Genomic DNA, 16,328 nt, shown 5'->3' with positions numbered 1-16,328 from the left:
ATTATGAAAAATGATAATCAACAGTTAGATCCGAAGACCAGAGAAATAAGTGTTGAAAATTGTTTTTAAAAACTGTATGACACCTTTATAAATGGGGCTCTTTTGGATCCCCAATAATTTTAGTGGGATTTTCTTTTAAAGAAAAAAAAAGTGATTTAATATCAATGTTGTTATGAATTATTGACCTATTTAAAGCTCAAATTACTTCCCATCAAATATTACACTTGGAAAAATATTGGGGGAAAATATTGCATATTTTTGTCATTAAAAAAGGCATAAAACACTAAAAAGAAAAAAATGCATCGATAGAAGTTGCTTCATTTAAGTGTTGAATTAAAGTATAAGAAATAATAATATACAGTTAGGCCCAGAAATATTGGGACAGAGACACCCATCCATCCATCCGTTTTCTACACAACAGCACCCTCTAGTGGCGACTATTAAACTTCCAGCATCCTGACAAGCAACACAAGTGCACTCGTTATGTACGCACGATTTGTCCATGTCGTTGTTTTTGAAGAGCCAGAAGTTGGTGGAAACTAGACCCAGTTCTTCTTCAGTGCCATCGAAACCAGAGAAGACCAAGAAGGAACCTCTGCCGTGTTTCATCATGTTCAGCCTCTCCTGGATGTCTGAAAAATTGACAATTAACGGAAAATAATCATCTCGAAAAGTCCTGCGGAAATTTTGATGGGCTTGCTACGTGTGCCCTGAACTTCTGCCAGCATACGTCTAAGATTTGTATGCTAACATTAGCATGCTACTATAAGAGACGTTAGCATAACACCAAGATGGCGCCAAGTATCCAAATCCATGATTTTTTAGGTTTGAAAATATGAAATAAGCAAAAAAAACTAGCATAAAAAATGTGTATGCTAACATTAGCATGCTAGTGTAGGAGACGTTAGCATAAAACCAAGATGGCAACAAGTATCCAAATACATGATTTTTTTTAGGTTTAAAAATACAAAATAAGCAAAAAAACTAGCATTAAAAATGTGTATGCTAACATTAGCATGCTAATATAAGAAACGTTAGCATACCACCAAGATGGCGCCAAGTATCCAAATCCATGATTTTTTAGGTTTGAAAATATAAAATAAGCAAAAAAAAATAGCATAAAAAATGTGTATGCTAACATAAGCATGCTAGTATAGGAGACGTTAGCATAAAACCAAGATGGCAACAAGGATCCAAATACATTATTTTTTTTAGGTTTGAAAATACAAAATAAGCAAAAAAACTAGCATTAAAAATGTGTATGCTAACATTAGCATGCTAATATAAGAGACGTTAGCATACCACCAAGATGGCGCCAAGTATCCAAATCCTTGATTTTATTTAGGTTTGAAAATACAAAATAAGCCAAAAAAAACCTAAGATTAAAAAAAAATTTTAGGTTTGAAAATAAAAAATAAGCAAAAAAAACTAGCATTAAAAATGTGTATGCTAACATTAGCATGCTAATATAAGAGACGTTAGCATACCACCAAGATGGCGCCAAGTATCCAAATCCATGATTTTTTTTAGGTTTGAAAATACAAAATAAGCAAAAAAAACTAGCATTAAAAATGTGTATGCTAACATTAGCATGCTAATATAAGAGACGTTAGCATACCACCAAGATGGCGCCAAGTATCAAAATCCATGATTTTTTTAGGTTTGAAAATACAAAATAAGCAAAAAAACTAGCATTAAAAATGTGTATGCTAACATTAGCATGCTAATACAAGAGACGTTAGTATACCACCAAGGTGGCGCCAAGTATCCGAATCCATGATTTTATTTAGGTTTGATAATACAATATAAGCAAAAAAAACTAGCATTAAACATTTGTATGCTATCATTAGCATGCTAATATAAGAGACATTAGCATACTACCAAGATGGCGCCAAGTATCCAAATCCATGATTTTTTGAAAATACAAAATCAGCCAATAAAAACCTAGCATTCAAAAAAAAATTTAGGTTTGAAAATACAAAATAAGCAAAAAAAACTAACATTAAAAAATGTGTATGCTAACATTAGCATGCTAATATAAGAGATGCTAGCATACCACCAAGATGGCCCCAAGTATCCAAATCCATGATTTTTTTAGGTTTGAGAATACAAAATAAGCCAAAAAAAACTAGTATTAACATTTTTTTAGATTTGAAAATACAAAATAAACAAAAAAAACTAGCACTAAAAATGTGTATGCTAACATTAGCATGCTAATATAAGAGATGTTAGCATACCAACAAGATGGCGCCAAGTATCCAAATCCATGATTTTTTTTAGGTTTGAAAATACAAAATAAGCAAAAAAAAACTGGCATTAAACATTTGTATGCTAACATTAGCATGCTAATATAAGAGACATTAGCATACTACCAAGATGGCGCCAAGTATCCAAATCCATGATTTTTTGAAAATACAAAATCAGCCAATAAAAACCTAGCATTCAAAAAAAAATTTAGGTTTGAAAATACAAAATAAGCAAAAAAAACTAGCATTAAAAAATGTGTATGCTAACATTAGCATGCTAATATAAGAGATGCTAGCATACCACCAAGATGGCGCCAAGTATCCAAATCCATGATTTTTTAGGTTTGAGAATACAAAATAAGCCAAAAAAACTAGCATTAACATTTTTTTTAGATTTGAAAATACAAAATAAACAAAAAAAACTAGCACTAAAAATGTGTATGCTAACATTAGCATGCTAATATAAGAGACGTTAGCATACCACCAAGATGGCGCCAAGTATCCAAATCCATGATTTTTTAGGTTTGAGAATACAATATAGGCAAAAAAAACTAGCATTAAAATTTGTATGCTAACATTAGCATGCTAATGTAAAATTTTAAATCCGAACCTGGTTTGACTTGTATCTCAGGAGGAAGAAGTTTCTGGAAGGTGGTGAAGATGCCGCAGTTGGAGACCACCACAGGAGCATGGACCTCCACGTCCTTCCCGCCTTTCCTCACCGTCACCCCTGGCACACCCATGAAGACTTGAGTCCGCCACCACCTCAGACTTTGACACGGTAAAGTCTCCGGTTCTTACCGTACGCCACCCCCTTGTGGTCCACCAGGACCTGGGAGACCGGAGCTCTGACCAGGCAGGTGCCCCCGTGTTTCTGGATGGTGCGGATGATGTTGAAGGCGATCTCGCTACCGCCACCTTTGGGGTAGTACGCACCTCGCTTGTAGTGGTGGACCAGGAGGGCGTTGATCAGGATACTGGAGTCCTTTGGAGGCACGCCTGGGAGAAAACTTTTTTTGTTAGCTTTCTTCTTATCCATTTTCATTATTATTTTTTTGTAATATACTTATTAATTAAAAAAAAAAAAAAAAAAAAAAAATTTGCATGCTAACATTAAAATGCTAACTTTTTTTTTTTTGAGCTAATTTAACACTCTTTACTCTAGTTCCCCAGCCATACACCTTAGAGTCACATAACTTTGTAGCTTTGTTCTTATCCATTTTCATTATTATTATTTTTTTATATTCATTAATTTAAAAAAAAAAAAAACTTTAGCATGCTAACATTAAAATGCTAACTGTTTTTTTTAGCTAATTTAACACTCTTTACTCTAGTTCCCCAGCCATACACCTTAGAGGCGTATAACTTGGTATGTGACACAAGCTAACTGTTAGCATGCTAACCTTAGCTTGCTAACCTGCTAATATTACCATGCTGACTTTTTGAGGTAGTTTTGCAACCGTTTACACCAGAGTCATATAACTTGGTACGTGACACTTGTTAACTGTTAGCATGCTAACATTAAAATGCTAACTTTATTTTAGCTAGTTTAACACTCTTTACTGTAGTTCCCCAGCCCTACACTTTAGAGTCATATAACTTGGTATGTGACACAAGCTAACTGTTAGCATGCTAACCTTAGCTTGCTAACCTGCTAATATTACCATGCTGACTTTTTGAGGTAGTTTTGCAACCGTTTACACCAGAGTCATATAACTTGGTATGTGACATTTGTTACCGGTTAATATGCAAACAATAGCTTGCTAGCAAGCTAATTTCAGCTTGCTAACTTTTTCCATCTCATTTTACTTTTTTTTTTTTTCTCCGCAGTGGAAGAGTCCGAAAGCTAAAGAAGATTCCTACTCAGTGGCCTAGTGGTTAGAGTGTCCGCCCTGGGATGGGTAGGTTGTGAGTTCAAACCCCGGCCGAGTCATACCAAAGACTATAAAATTGGGAGCCATTACCTCCCTGCTTGGCACTCAGCATCAAGGGTTGGAATTGGGGGTTAAATCACCAAAAATTATTCCCGGGCGTGGCCACTGCTGCTGCTCACTGCTCCCTTTACCTCCCAGGGGGATGGGTCAAATGCAGAGGGTAAATTTCACCACACCTAGTGTGTGTGTGACAATCATTGGTACTTTAACTTTAACTTAAGAAGATTCCGGGTCTCACCGTAGAATAGGTAGGAAAAGATGACGTGGAGGTCTTTGTTGGCGGTCAGCTTGTTCGCCAAGTCCGTGGCACACGTTCCAGAGAGGCGGAAAACCGACGAGGCCGCGTCTGCGATTCCTGACTTCAACAGGAACAAGGACAGCCACTGTGGGAGGAGCTTGAGGGTCGCCAGGTAGTGAGTCTTCTTGGCTGAGACCTGTTGGACAGACCGGTGAGGACGCCATTTCCTTGAAGAGGAACTCGCCTGGGGGGCGGGGGGGTTTTTACCTTCATGATCTGGAAGAAGCTCTCGATGGCCTCGGTGTCGTCGGGGAATTGCTTCAAGAGGTGAGCCTTCATTTCCGTTTTCCCGGAGAAGATGCTGTACTCCCGCTTGTCGTCCCCCAGGCCGATCTGGATGGTGTCAAAGTGTTGGTTCAGCTCCTGGAACTCCAGCTGTCCCTCAGACAGCTGGTCAAAGATGATGCGGAGGAGGCTGTTCTCATGGAGCTGGCCGACGTAGTGGAGGCCTAAGAACGCACGGACCATCAAACCTCTGTGCCGCTAAAGGTCCAACCACTCATTAGCATGAGCGCTAGCCTACCAACGTCAAATTCGAAGCCTTTCTCCACGTAGGTGTGACAGCAGCCGCCCGCCTGGTCGTGCTGCTCCAGAACCAGAACCTTCTTGCCCGCCTTGGCCAAGGTGGCGCCCGCCGCCAGCCCGCCGATTCCGCTGCCGATCACTATGACGTCCAGGTTCTCGGGCACCTTGTCAGCGCTGAAACCTGCACATTGTTATTAGTTAATGAGGTCATTAGAGACAACAATCTGAACTTCACTGGTCTCAGCGAAACTTGGCTCAAACCAGACGAATTGTTTGCGCTGAACGAGGCATCTCCTCCTAACTATACGAATGCGCATATTGCCCGTCCCCTTAAAAGGGGTGCGGGGGTCGCCCGCGGGCTATAGAGCGTTTTCTATTGGGGCTCCAGTACTATGGAATGTTCTAGCAGTAACAGTTAGAGATGCTACCTCAGTAGAAGCATTTAAGTCCCATCTTAAAACTCATTTGTATACTCTAGCCTTTAAATAGACCCCCTTTTTAGACCAGTTGATCTGCCGTTTCTTTTCTGCTCTGCCCCCCTCTCCTTCGGGCACAGGTTCGGTGGCCATGGATGAAGCGCTGGCTGTCCAGGGTCGGGACCCAGGGTGGACCACTCGTCTGTGCATCGGTTGGGGACATCTCTGCGCTGCTGACCTGTCTCCGCTCGGGATGGTCTCCTGCTGGCCCCACTATGGACTGGACTCTCACTATTATGTTAGATCCACTATGGACTGGACTCTCACACTATTATGTTAGATCCACTATGGACTGGACTCTCACTATTATGTTAGATCCACTATGGACTGGACTCTCACACTATTATGTTAGATCCACTATGCACTGGACTCTCACACTATTATGTTAGATCCACTATGGATTGGACTCTCACTATTATGTTAGATCCACTATGGACTGGACTCTCACACTATTATGTTAGATCCACTATGGACTGGACTCTCACACGATTATGTTAGATCCACTATGGACTGGATTCTCACTATTATGTTAGATCCACTATGGACTGGACTCTCACTATTATGCTAGATCCACTATGGACTGGACTCTCACACTATTATGTTAGATCCACTATGGACTGGACTCTCACACTATTATGTTAGATCCACTATGGACTGGACTCTCACACTATTATGTTAGATCCACTATGGACTGGACTCTCACTATTATGTTAGATCCACTATGGACTGGACTCTCACTATTATGTTAGATTATGATAGATACCAAGTAGTTACAGGATCATACATTGGTCCTATTCAAAGTCCGCATGTGTCCAGGACGTATTTACTGACTTTATAAATATAATATGAATTTTTAAAAAAGGAAAAAATATTTTGTGGTGCTAAAAAATATCAATGTAATCATAGTAGTATCGACTAGATACGCTCTTGCACTTGGTATCATTACAGACGATGTCAGGTGTAGATCCACCCATGGCGTTTGTTTACATTGTGACGCCGGTGAGCTATTGTATCCTCCCACGGTGTGTAGTGAAGCATGTTTAGCTATTCCTCGTCCTCCAGTGATAACGCTACTTACTTTATTTGTCGCCATGGAGGCCAGGATTAGTGATTTAGAAGTAGCTAAAACACTGCGGATGGATGTCAGCCACTAACTAGCTAGCCATGTCTTGAAGCACCTCTTCCTGAGCGTGTATCTTCAGTGTTGACATTTCCATTCCAGTTAACAGTGCACCATTGTCTAAACTTTCCACTGTTGTTGTGTCATATGCTCTCTCCCCCCCTCCCAAACCGTGCTTACTCCCCCCTCCCATCTGGTATTCAGTATTCACTTGTTCCTTCGTGAACCCGCTCGAGCCATTCAATACATTAAAGAAAGACAATTTTGTTTGACTACTTGATTAGAAAATGTCCAATACAGTAACGTCAGGTTTGTAGCACAATTCGAGATCCTTTCTTGATAGTGTCTGCTATTTAACATCAGCATAGCCATTAGAGACCTAATATTTGTGCCGATATTACAGCGGACATCATGTCAGTTTGAGAAATGTGGTATTCCATCTGGCAGGACACTACCGCTTTGGTCCACTGGTGCCGCCAAACTCAACCAAAAGTAAAAGTTCTTAGGTGGGGCCAGAAGGAGCTGTTCCAACCTGTAACCTGTTTTGAAAAAGTTCCATTATAATTATTGTACCTAATTGAGAATCGGTGACTCATCACCCCAGGAATCGGTGCCCAAAGATTCCCCACCCTTACTAACCGTCGGGAGTTTTTCCCGCCATTATCATTGTCACCGTTAATCGTTCCATCCCTAGGGCTAAGTACTGGAAACCACATCGATCCGGCTCCAGTTTTGTCACGCCATACCTTGCTTGATGACTTTGTCCCTCTTTTTCTGGTCAAACTCTCGAGGTCCAGGAGGCCTGACCGAGTCCAGGGAGAAAGGACTGGGCTTCCCGAACAAGTACCAGTAGGTCCCCCCTGCCCAAATCACCAAGCACGCCAAGACGACCAAGAGCCACATCGTGGAAAAAAAGGATCAAATTGAAAAAAGGAATGCTCTGCACGACTCCAGGCTCCCTTTTTATTACACCGCTGCAGGTGCGGCGAGGGGGCGGGGCTTGGCATGTAACACTCGACATGTCATAACAAGCAATAAAGATAAAAAGGTGTGTTTGTTTTGTTGGGACTTTCACATGCACAGCACACAAATACACATCAATATCACAATATTTTGTTCCACCTCACTTTGCCGGGAAGGAACGTTTCAATAAAGATAAAAATATGTATTTGTTTTGTTGGGACTTTCACACGCACAGAACACAAATACACATTCAATATCACAATATTTTGTTCCACCTCACTTTGCCGGGAAGGAACGTTTCAATAAAGATAAAAATATGTATTTGCTTTGTAGGGACTTTCACATGCACAGCACACAAATACACATCAATATCACAATATTTTGTTCCACCTCACTTTGCCGGGAAGGAACGTTTCAATAAAGATAAAAATATGTATTTGTTTTGTAGGGACTTTCACATGCACAGCACACAAATACACATCAATATCACAATATTTTGTTCCACCTCACTTTGCCGGGAAGGAACGTTTCAATAAAGATAAAAATATGTATTTGTTTTGTTGGGACTTTCACACGCACAGCACACAAATACACATCAATATCACAATATTTTGTTCCACCTCACTTTGCCGGGAAGGAACTTTTCAATAAAGATAAAAATATGTATCTGTTTTGTTGGGACTTTCACACGCACAGAACACAAATACACATCAATATCACAATATTTTGTTCCACCTCACTTGGCCGGGAAGGAACGTTTCAATAAAGATAAAAATATGTATTTGTTTTGTAGGGACTTTCACTCGCACAGAACACAAATACACATCAATATCACAATATTTTGTTCCACCTCACTTTGCCGGGAAGGAACGTTTCAATAAAGATAAAAATATGTATTTGCTTTGTAGGGACTTTCACATGCACAGCACACAAATACACATCAATATCACAATATTTTGTTCCACCTCACTTTGCCGGGAAGGAACGTTTCAATAAAGATAAAAATATGTATTTGTTTTGTTGGGACTTTCACACGCACAGCACACAAATACACATCAATATCACAATATTTTGTTCCACCTCACTTTGCCGGGAAGGAACATTTCAATAAAGATAAAAATATGTATTTGTTTTGTTGGGACTTTCACACGCACAGCACACAAATACACATCAATATCACAATATTTATGTAATTTTTGTTCCACCTCACTTGGCCGGGAAGGAACGTTTCAATAAAGATAAAAATATGTATTTGTTTTGTTGGGACTTTCACACGCACAGCACACAAATACACATCAATATCACAATATTTATGTAATTTTTGTTCCACCTCACTTGGCCGGGAAGGAACGTTTCAATAAAGATAAAAATATGTATTTGTTTTGTTGGGACTTTCACACGCACAGAACACAAATACACATCAATATCACAATATTTTGTTCCACCTCACTTTGCCGGGAAGGAACGTTTCAACAAAGATAAAAAATATGTATTTGTTTTGTTGGGACTTTCACGCGCACAGCACACAAATACACATATATATCAAAATATTTTGTTCCACCTCACTTTGCCGGGAAGGAACGTTTCAATAAATATAAAAATATGTATTTGTTTTGTTGGGACTTTCACACGCACAGAACACAAATACACATCAATATCACAATATTTTGTTCCACCTCACTTTGCCGGGAAGGAACGTTTCAATAAAGATAAAAATATGTATTTGTTTTGTTGGGACTTTCACACGCACAGCACACAAATACACATCAATATCACAATATTTATGTAATTTTTGTTCCACCTCACTTGGCCGGGAAGGAACGTTTCAATAAAGATAAAAATATGTATTTGTTTTGTTGGGACTTTCACACGCACAGCACACAAATACACATCAATATCACAATATTTATGTAATTTTTGTTCCACCTCACTTGGCCGGGAAGGAACGTTTCAATAAAGATAAAAATATGTATTTGTTTTGTTGGGACTTTCACACGCACAGAACACAAATACACATCAATATCACAATATTTTGTTCCACCTCACTTTGCCGGGAAGGAACGTTTCAACAAAGATAAAAAATATGTATTTGTTTTGTTGGGACTTTCACGCGCACAGCACACAAATACACATATATATCAAAATATTTTGTTCCACCTCACTTTGCCGGGAAGGAACGTTTCAATAAATATAAAAATATGTATTTGTTTTGTTGGGACTTTCACACGCACAGCACACAAATACACATCAATATCACAATATTTTGTTCCACCTCACTTTGCCGGGAAGGAACGTTTCAATAAAGATAAAAATATGTATTTGTTTTGTTGGGACTTTCACATGCACAGCACACAAATACACATCAATATCACAATATTTTCTTCCACCTCACTTGGCCGGGAAGGAACGTTTCAATAAAGATAAAAATATGTATTTGTTTTGTTGGGACTTTCACACGCACAGCACACAAATACACATCAATATCACAATATTTATGTAATTTTTGTTCCACCTCACTTGGCCGGGAAGGAACGTTTCAATAAAGATAAAAATATGTATTTGTTTTGTTGGGACTTTCACACGCACAGAACACAAATACACATCAATATCACAATATTTTGTTCCACCTCACTTTGCCGGGAAGGAACGTTTCAACAAAGATAAAAAATATGTATTTGTTTTGTTGGGACTTTCACGCGCACAGCACACAAATACACATATATATCAAAATATTTTGTTCCACCTCACTTTGCCGGGAAGGAACGTTTCAATAAATATAAAAATATGTATTTGTTTTGTTGGGACTTTCACACGCACAGCACACAAATACACATCAATATCACAATATTTTGTTCCACCTCACTTTGCCGGGAAGGAACGTTTCAATAAAGATAAAAATATGTATTTGTTTTGTTGGGACTTTCACATGCACAGCACACAAATACACATCAATATCACAATATTTTCTTCCACCTCACTTTGCCGGGAAGGAACGTTTCAATAAAGATAAAAATATGTATTTGTTTTGTCGGGACTTTCACTCGCACAGCACACAAATACACATTCAATATCACAATATTTTGTTCCACCTCACTTTGCCGGGAAGGAACGTTTCAATAAGATAAAAATATGTATTTGTTTTGTTGGGACTTTCACACGCACAGAACACAAATACACATCAATATCACAATATTTATGTCATTTTTGTTCCACCTCACTTTGCCGGGAAGGAACGTTTCAATAAAGATAAAAATATGTATTTGTTTTGTTGGGACTTTCACACGCACAGAACACAAATACACATCAATATCACAATATTTTGTTCCACCTCACTTTGCCGGGAAGGAACGTTTCAATAAAGATAAAAATATGTATTTGTTTTGTTGGGACTTTCACACGCACAGAACACAAATACACATCAATATCACAATATTTTGTTCCACCTCACTTTGCCGGGAAGGAACGTTTCAATAAATATAAAAATATGTATTTGTTTTGTTGGGACTTTCACATGCACAGAACACAAATACACATCAATATCACAATATTTTGTTCCACCTCACTTTGCCGGGAAGGAACGTTTCAATAAAGATAAAAATATGTATTTGTTTTGTTGGGACTTTCACACGCACAGAACACAAATACACATCAATATCACAATATTTTGTTCGACCTCATTTTGCCGGGAAGGAACGTTTCAATAAAGATAAAAATATGTATTTGTTTTGTTGGGACTTTCACACGCACAGCACACAAATACACATCAATATCACAATATTTTCTTCCACCTCACTTTGCCGGGAAGGAACGTTTCAATAAAGATAAAAATATGTATTTGTTTTGTTGGGACTTTCACACGCACAGAACACAAATACACATTCAATATCACAATATTTTGTTCCACCTCACTTTGCCGGGAAGGAACGTTTCAATAAAGATAAAAATATGTATTTGTTTTGTTGGGACTTCCACACGCACAGCACACAAATACACATCAATATCACAATATTTTGTTCCACCTCACTTTGCCGGGAAGGAACGTTTCAATAAAGATAAAAATATGTATTTGTTTTGTTGGGACTTTCACATGCACAGAACACAAATACACATCAATATCACAATATTTTGTTCCACCTCACTTTGCCGGGAAGGAACGTTTCAATAAAGATAAAAATATGTATTTGTTTTGTTGGGACTTTCACACGCACAGCACACAAATACACATCAATATCACAATATTTTCTTCCACCTCACTTTGCCGGGAAGGAACGTTTCAATAAAGATAAAAATATGTATTTGTTTTGTTGGGACTTTCACACGCACAGCACACAAATACACATCAATATCACAATATTTTGTTCCACCTCACTTTGCCGGGAAGGAACGTTTCAATAAAGATAAAAATATGTATTTGTTTTGTTGGGACTTTCACACGCACAGCACACAAATACACATCAGTATCACAATATTTATGTAATTTTTGTTCCACCTCACATGGCCGGGAAGGAACGTTTCAATAAAGATAAAAATATGTATTTGTTTTGTTGGGACTTTCACACGCACAGCACACAAACACACATCAATATCACAATATTTTGTTCCACCTCACTTTGCCGGGAAGGAACGTTTCAATAAAGATAAAAATATGTATTTGTTTTGTCGGGACTTTCACTCGCACAGCACACAAATACACATTCAATATCACAATATTTTGTTCCACCTCACTTTGCCGGGAAGGAACGTTTCAATAAAGATAAAAATATGTATCTATTTTGTTGGGACTTTCACACGCACAGAACACAAATACACATCAATATCACAATATTTATGTCATTTTTGTTCCACCTCACTTTGCCGGGAAGGAACGTTTCAATAAAGATAAAAATATGTATTTGTTTTGTTGGGACTTTCACACGCACAGAACACAAATACACATCAATATCACAATATTTTGTTCCACCTCACTTTGCCGGGAAGGAACGTTTCAATAAAGATAAAAATATGTATTTGTTTTGTTGGGACTTTCACACGCACAGAACACAAATACACATCAATATCACAATATTTTGTTCCACCTCACTTTGCCGGGAAGGAACGTTTCAATAAAGATAAAAATATGTATTTGTTTTGTTGGTACTTTCACACGCACAGCACACAAATACACATCAATATCACAATATTTTCTTCCACCTCACTTTGCCGGGAAGGAACGTTTCAATAAAGATAAAAATATGTATTTGTTTTGTTGGGACTTTCACACGCACAGAACACAAATACACATTCAATATCACAATATTTTGTTCCACCTCACTTTGCCGGGAAGGAACGTTTCAATAAAGATAAAAATATGTATTTGTTTTGTTGGGACTTCCACGCGCACAGCACACAAATACACATCAATATCACAATATTTTGTTCCACCTCACTTTGCCGGGAAGGAACGTTTCAATTAAGATAAAAATATGTATTTGTTTTGTTGGGACTTTCACATGCACAGAACACAAATACACATCAATATCACAATATTTTGTTCCACCTCACTTTGCCGGGAAGGAACGTTTCAATAAAGATAAAAATATGTATTTGTTTTGTTGGGACTTTCACACGCACAGCACACAAATACACATCAATATCACAATATTTTGTTCCACCTCACTTTGCCAGGAAGGAACATTTCAATAAAGATAAAAATATGTATTTGTTTTGTTGGGACTTTCACACGCACAGCACACAAATACACATCAATATCACAATATTTTGTTCCACCTCACTTTGCCGGGAAGGAACGTTTCAATAAAGATAAAAGTATGTATTTGTTTTGTTGGGACTTTCACACGCACAGCACACAAATACACATCAGTATCACAATATTTATGTAATTTTTGTTCCACCTCACACGGCCGGGAAGGAACGTTTCAATAAAGATAAAAATATGTATTTGTTTTGTTGGGACTTCCACGCGCACAGCACACAAATACACATCAATATCACAATATTTTGTTCCACCTCACTTTGCCGGGAAGGAACGTTTCAATTAAGATAAAAATATGTACTTGTTTTTTTGGGACTTTCACATGCACAGAACACAAATACACATCAATAGCACAATATTTTGTTCCACCTCACTTTGCCGGGAAGGAACGTTTCAATAAAGATAAAAATATGTATTTGTTTTGTTGGGACTTTCACACGCACAGCACACAAATACACATCAATATCACAATATTTTGTTCCACCTCACTTTGCCAGGAAGGAACATTTCAATAAAGATAAAAATATGTATTTGTTTTGTTGGGACTTTCACACGCACAGCACACAAATACACATCAATATCACAATATTTTGTTCCACCTCACTTTGCCGGGAAGGAACGTTTCAATAAAGATAAAAGTATGTATTTGTTTTGTTGGGACTTTCACACGCACAGCACACAAACACACATCAGTATCACAATATTTATGTAATTTTTGTTCCACCTCACATGGCCGGGAAGGAACGTTTCAATAAAGATAAAAATATGTATTTGTTTTGTTGGGACTTCCACGCGCACAGCACACAAATACACATCAATATCACAATATTTTGTTCCACCTCACTTTGCCGGGAAGGAACGTTTCAATTAAGATAAAAATATGTATTTGTTTAGTTGGGACTTTCACATGCACTGAACACAAATACACATCAATATCACAATATTTTGTTCCACCTCACTTTGCCGGGAAGGAACGTTTCAATAAAGATAAAAATATGTATTTGTTTTGTTGGGACTTTCACACGCACAGCACACAAATACACATCAATATCACAATATTTTGTTCCACCTCACTTTGCCAGGAAGGAACATTTCAATAAAGATAAAAATATGTATTTGTTTTGTTGGGACTTTCACACGCACAGCACACAAATACACATCAATATCACAATATTTTGTTCCACCTCACTTTGCCGGGAAGGAACGTTTCAATAAAGATAAAAGTATGTATTTGTTTTGTTGGGACTTTCACACGCACTGAACACAAATACACATCAATATCACAATATTTTGTTCCACCTCACTTTGCCGGGAAGGAACGTTTCAATAAAGATAAAAAATATGTATTTGTTTTGTTGGGACTTTCACACGCACAGCACACAAATACACATCAATATCACAATATTTTGTTCCACCTCACTTTGCCAGGAAGGAACATTTCAATAAAGATAAAAATATGTATTTGTTTTGTTGGGACTTTCACACGCACAGCACACAAATACACATCAATATCACAATATTTTGTTCCACCTCACTTTGCCGGGAAGGAACGTTTCAATAAAGATAAAAATATGTATTTGTTTTGTTGGGACTTTCACACGCACAGAACACAAATACACATCAATATCACAATATTTTGTTCCACCTCACTTTGCCGGGAAGGAACGTTTCAATAAAGATAAAAGTATGTATTTGTTTTGTTGGGACTTTCACACGCACAGCACACAAATACACATCAGTATCACAATATTTATGTAATTTTTGTTCCACCTCACACGGCCGGGAAGGAACGTTTCAATAAAGATAAAAATATTTATTTGTTTTGTTGGGACTTCCACGCGCACAGCACACAAATACACATCAATATCACAATATTTTGTTCCACCTCACTTTGCCGGGAAGGAACGTTTCAATTAAGATAAAAATATGTACTTGTTTTTTTGGGACTTTCACATGCACAGAACACAAATACACATCAATAGCACAATATTTTGTTCCACCTCACTTTTCCGGGAAGGAACGTTTCAATAAAGATAAAAATATGTATTTGTTTTGTTGGGACTTTCACACGCACAGAACACAAATACACATCAATATCACAATATTTATGTCATTTTTGTTCCACCTCACTTTGCCGGGAAGTAACGTTTCAATAAAGATAAAAATATGTATTTGTTTTGTTGGGACTTTCACACGCACAGAACACAAATACACATCAATATCACAATACTTTGTTCCACCTCACTTTGCCGGGAAGGAACGTTTCAATAAAGATAAAAATATGTATTTGTTTTGTTGGGACTTTCACACGCACAGCACACAAATACACATCAATATCACAATATTTTGTTCCACCTCACTTTGCCGGGAAGGAACGTTTCAATAAAGATAAAAATATGTATTTGTTTTGTTGGGACTTTCACGCGCACAGCACACAAATACACATCAATATCACAATATTTTGTTCCACCTCACTTTGCCGGGAAGGAACGTTTCAATAAAGATAAAAATATGTATTTGTTTTGTTGGGACTTTCACACGCACAGCACACAAATACACATCAATATCACAATATTTATGTCATTTTTGTTCCACCTCACTTGGCCGGGAAGGAACGTTTCAATAAAGATAAAAATATGTATCTATTTTGTTGGGACTTTCACACGCACGGAACACAAATACACATCAATATCACAATATTTTGTTCCACCTCACTTTCCCGGGAAGGAACGTTTCAATAAAGATAAAAATATGTATTTGTTTTTTTGGGACTTTCACACGCACAGAACACAAATACACATCAATATCACAATATTTTGTTCCACCTCACTTTGCCGGGAAGGAACGTTTCAATAAAGATAAAAGTATGTATTTGTTTTGTTGGGACTTTCACACGCACAGCACACAAATACACATCAGTATCACAATATTTATGTAATTTTTGTTCCACCTCACACGGCCGGGAAGGAACGTTTCAATAAAGATAAAAATATCTATTTGTTTTGTTGGGACTT

The 16,328-nt window shown here is 37.7% G+C and overlaps 1 protein-coding gene across 1 annotated transcript in view; it reads right to left on the bottom strand.

Moving 5' to 3' along the window:
- Positions 1 to 7,517, bottom strand: part of LOC133656444 (inactive all-trans-retinol 13,14-reductase-like) — a 9,994-nt gene extending 2,477 nt beyond the window's left edge. Inside the window, exons 1-7 of the mRNA XM_062057524.1 lie at positions 7,346 to 7,517; positions 5,002 to 5,184; positions 4,686 to 4,927; positions 4,419 to 4,614; positions 3,048 to 3,245; positions 2,857 to 2,976; positions 494 to 632 (exon numbers count right to left, since the gene is read on the bottom strand). Coding sequence (XP_061913508.1) covers positions 494 to 632; positions 2,857 to 2,976; positions 3,048 to 3,245; positions 4,419 to 4,614; positions 4,686 to 4,927; positions 5,002 to 5,184; positions 7,346 to 7,502 — 1,235 coding nt within the window. The 5' untranslated portion in view covers positions 7,503 to 7,517. The remainder of the gene's footprint in view (positions 1 to 493; positions 633 to 2,856; positions 2,977 to 3,047; positions 3,246 to 4,418; positions 4,615 to 4,685; positions 4,928 to 5,001; positions 5,185 to 7,345) is intronic.
- Between the last annotated feature and the right edge of the window lie 8,811 nt (positions 7,518 to 16,328).

Source organism: Entelurus aequoreus, linkage group LG08, assembly GCF_033978785.1.
Source record: "Entelurus aequoreus isolate RoL-2023_Sb linkage group LG08, RoL_Eaeq_v1.1, whole genome shotgun sequence".
Taxonomy (NCBI): Eukaryota; Metazoa; Chordata; class Actinopteri; order Syngnathiformes; family Syngnathidae; genus Entelurus; species Entelurus aequoreus.
The sequence above is the reverse complement of the archived record's forward strand: the minus strand, read 5'-3'. Positions and strand labels throughout refer to the sequence as shown.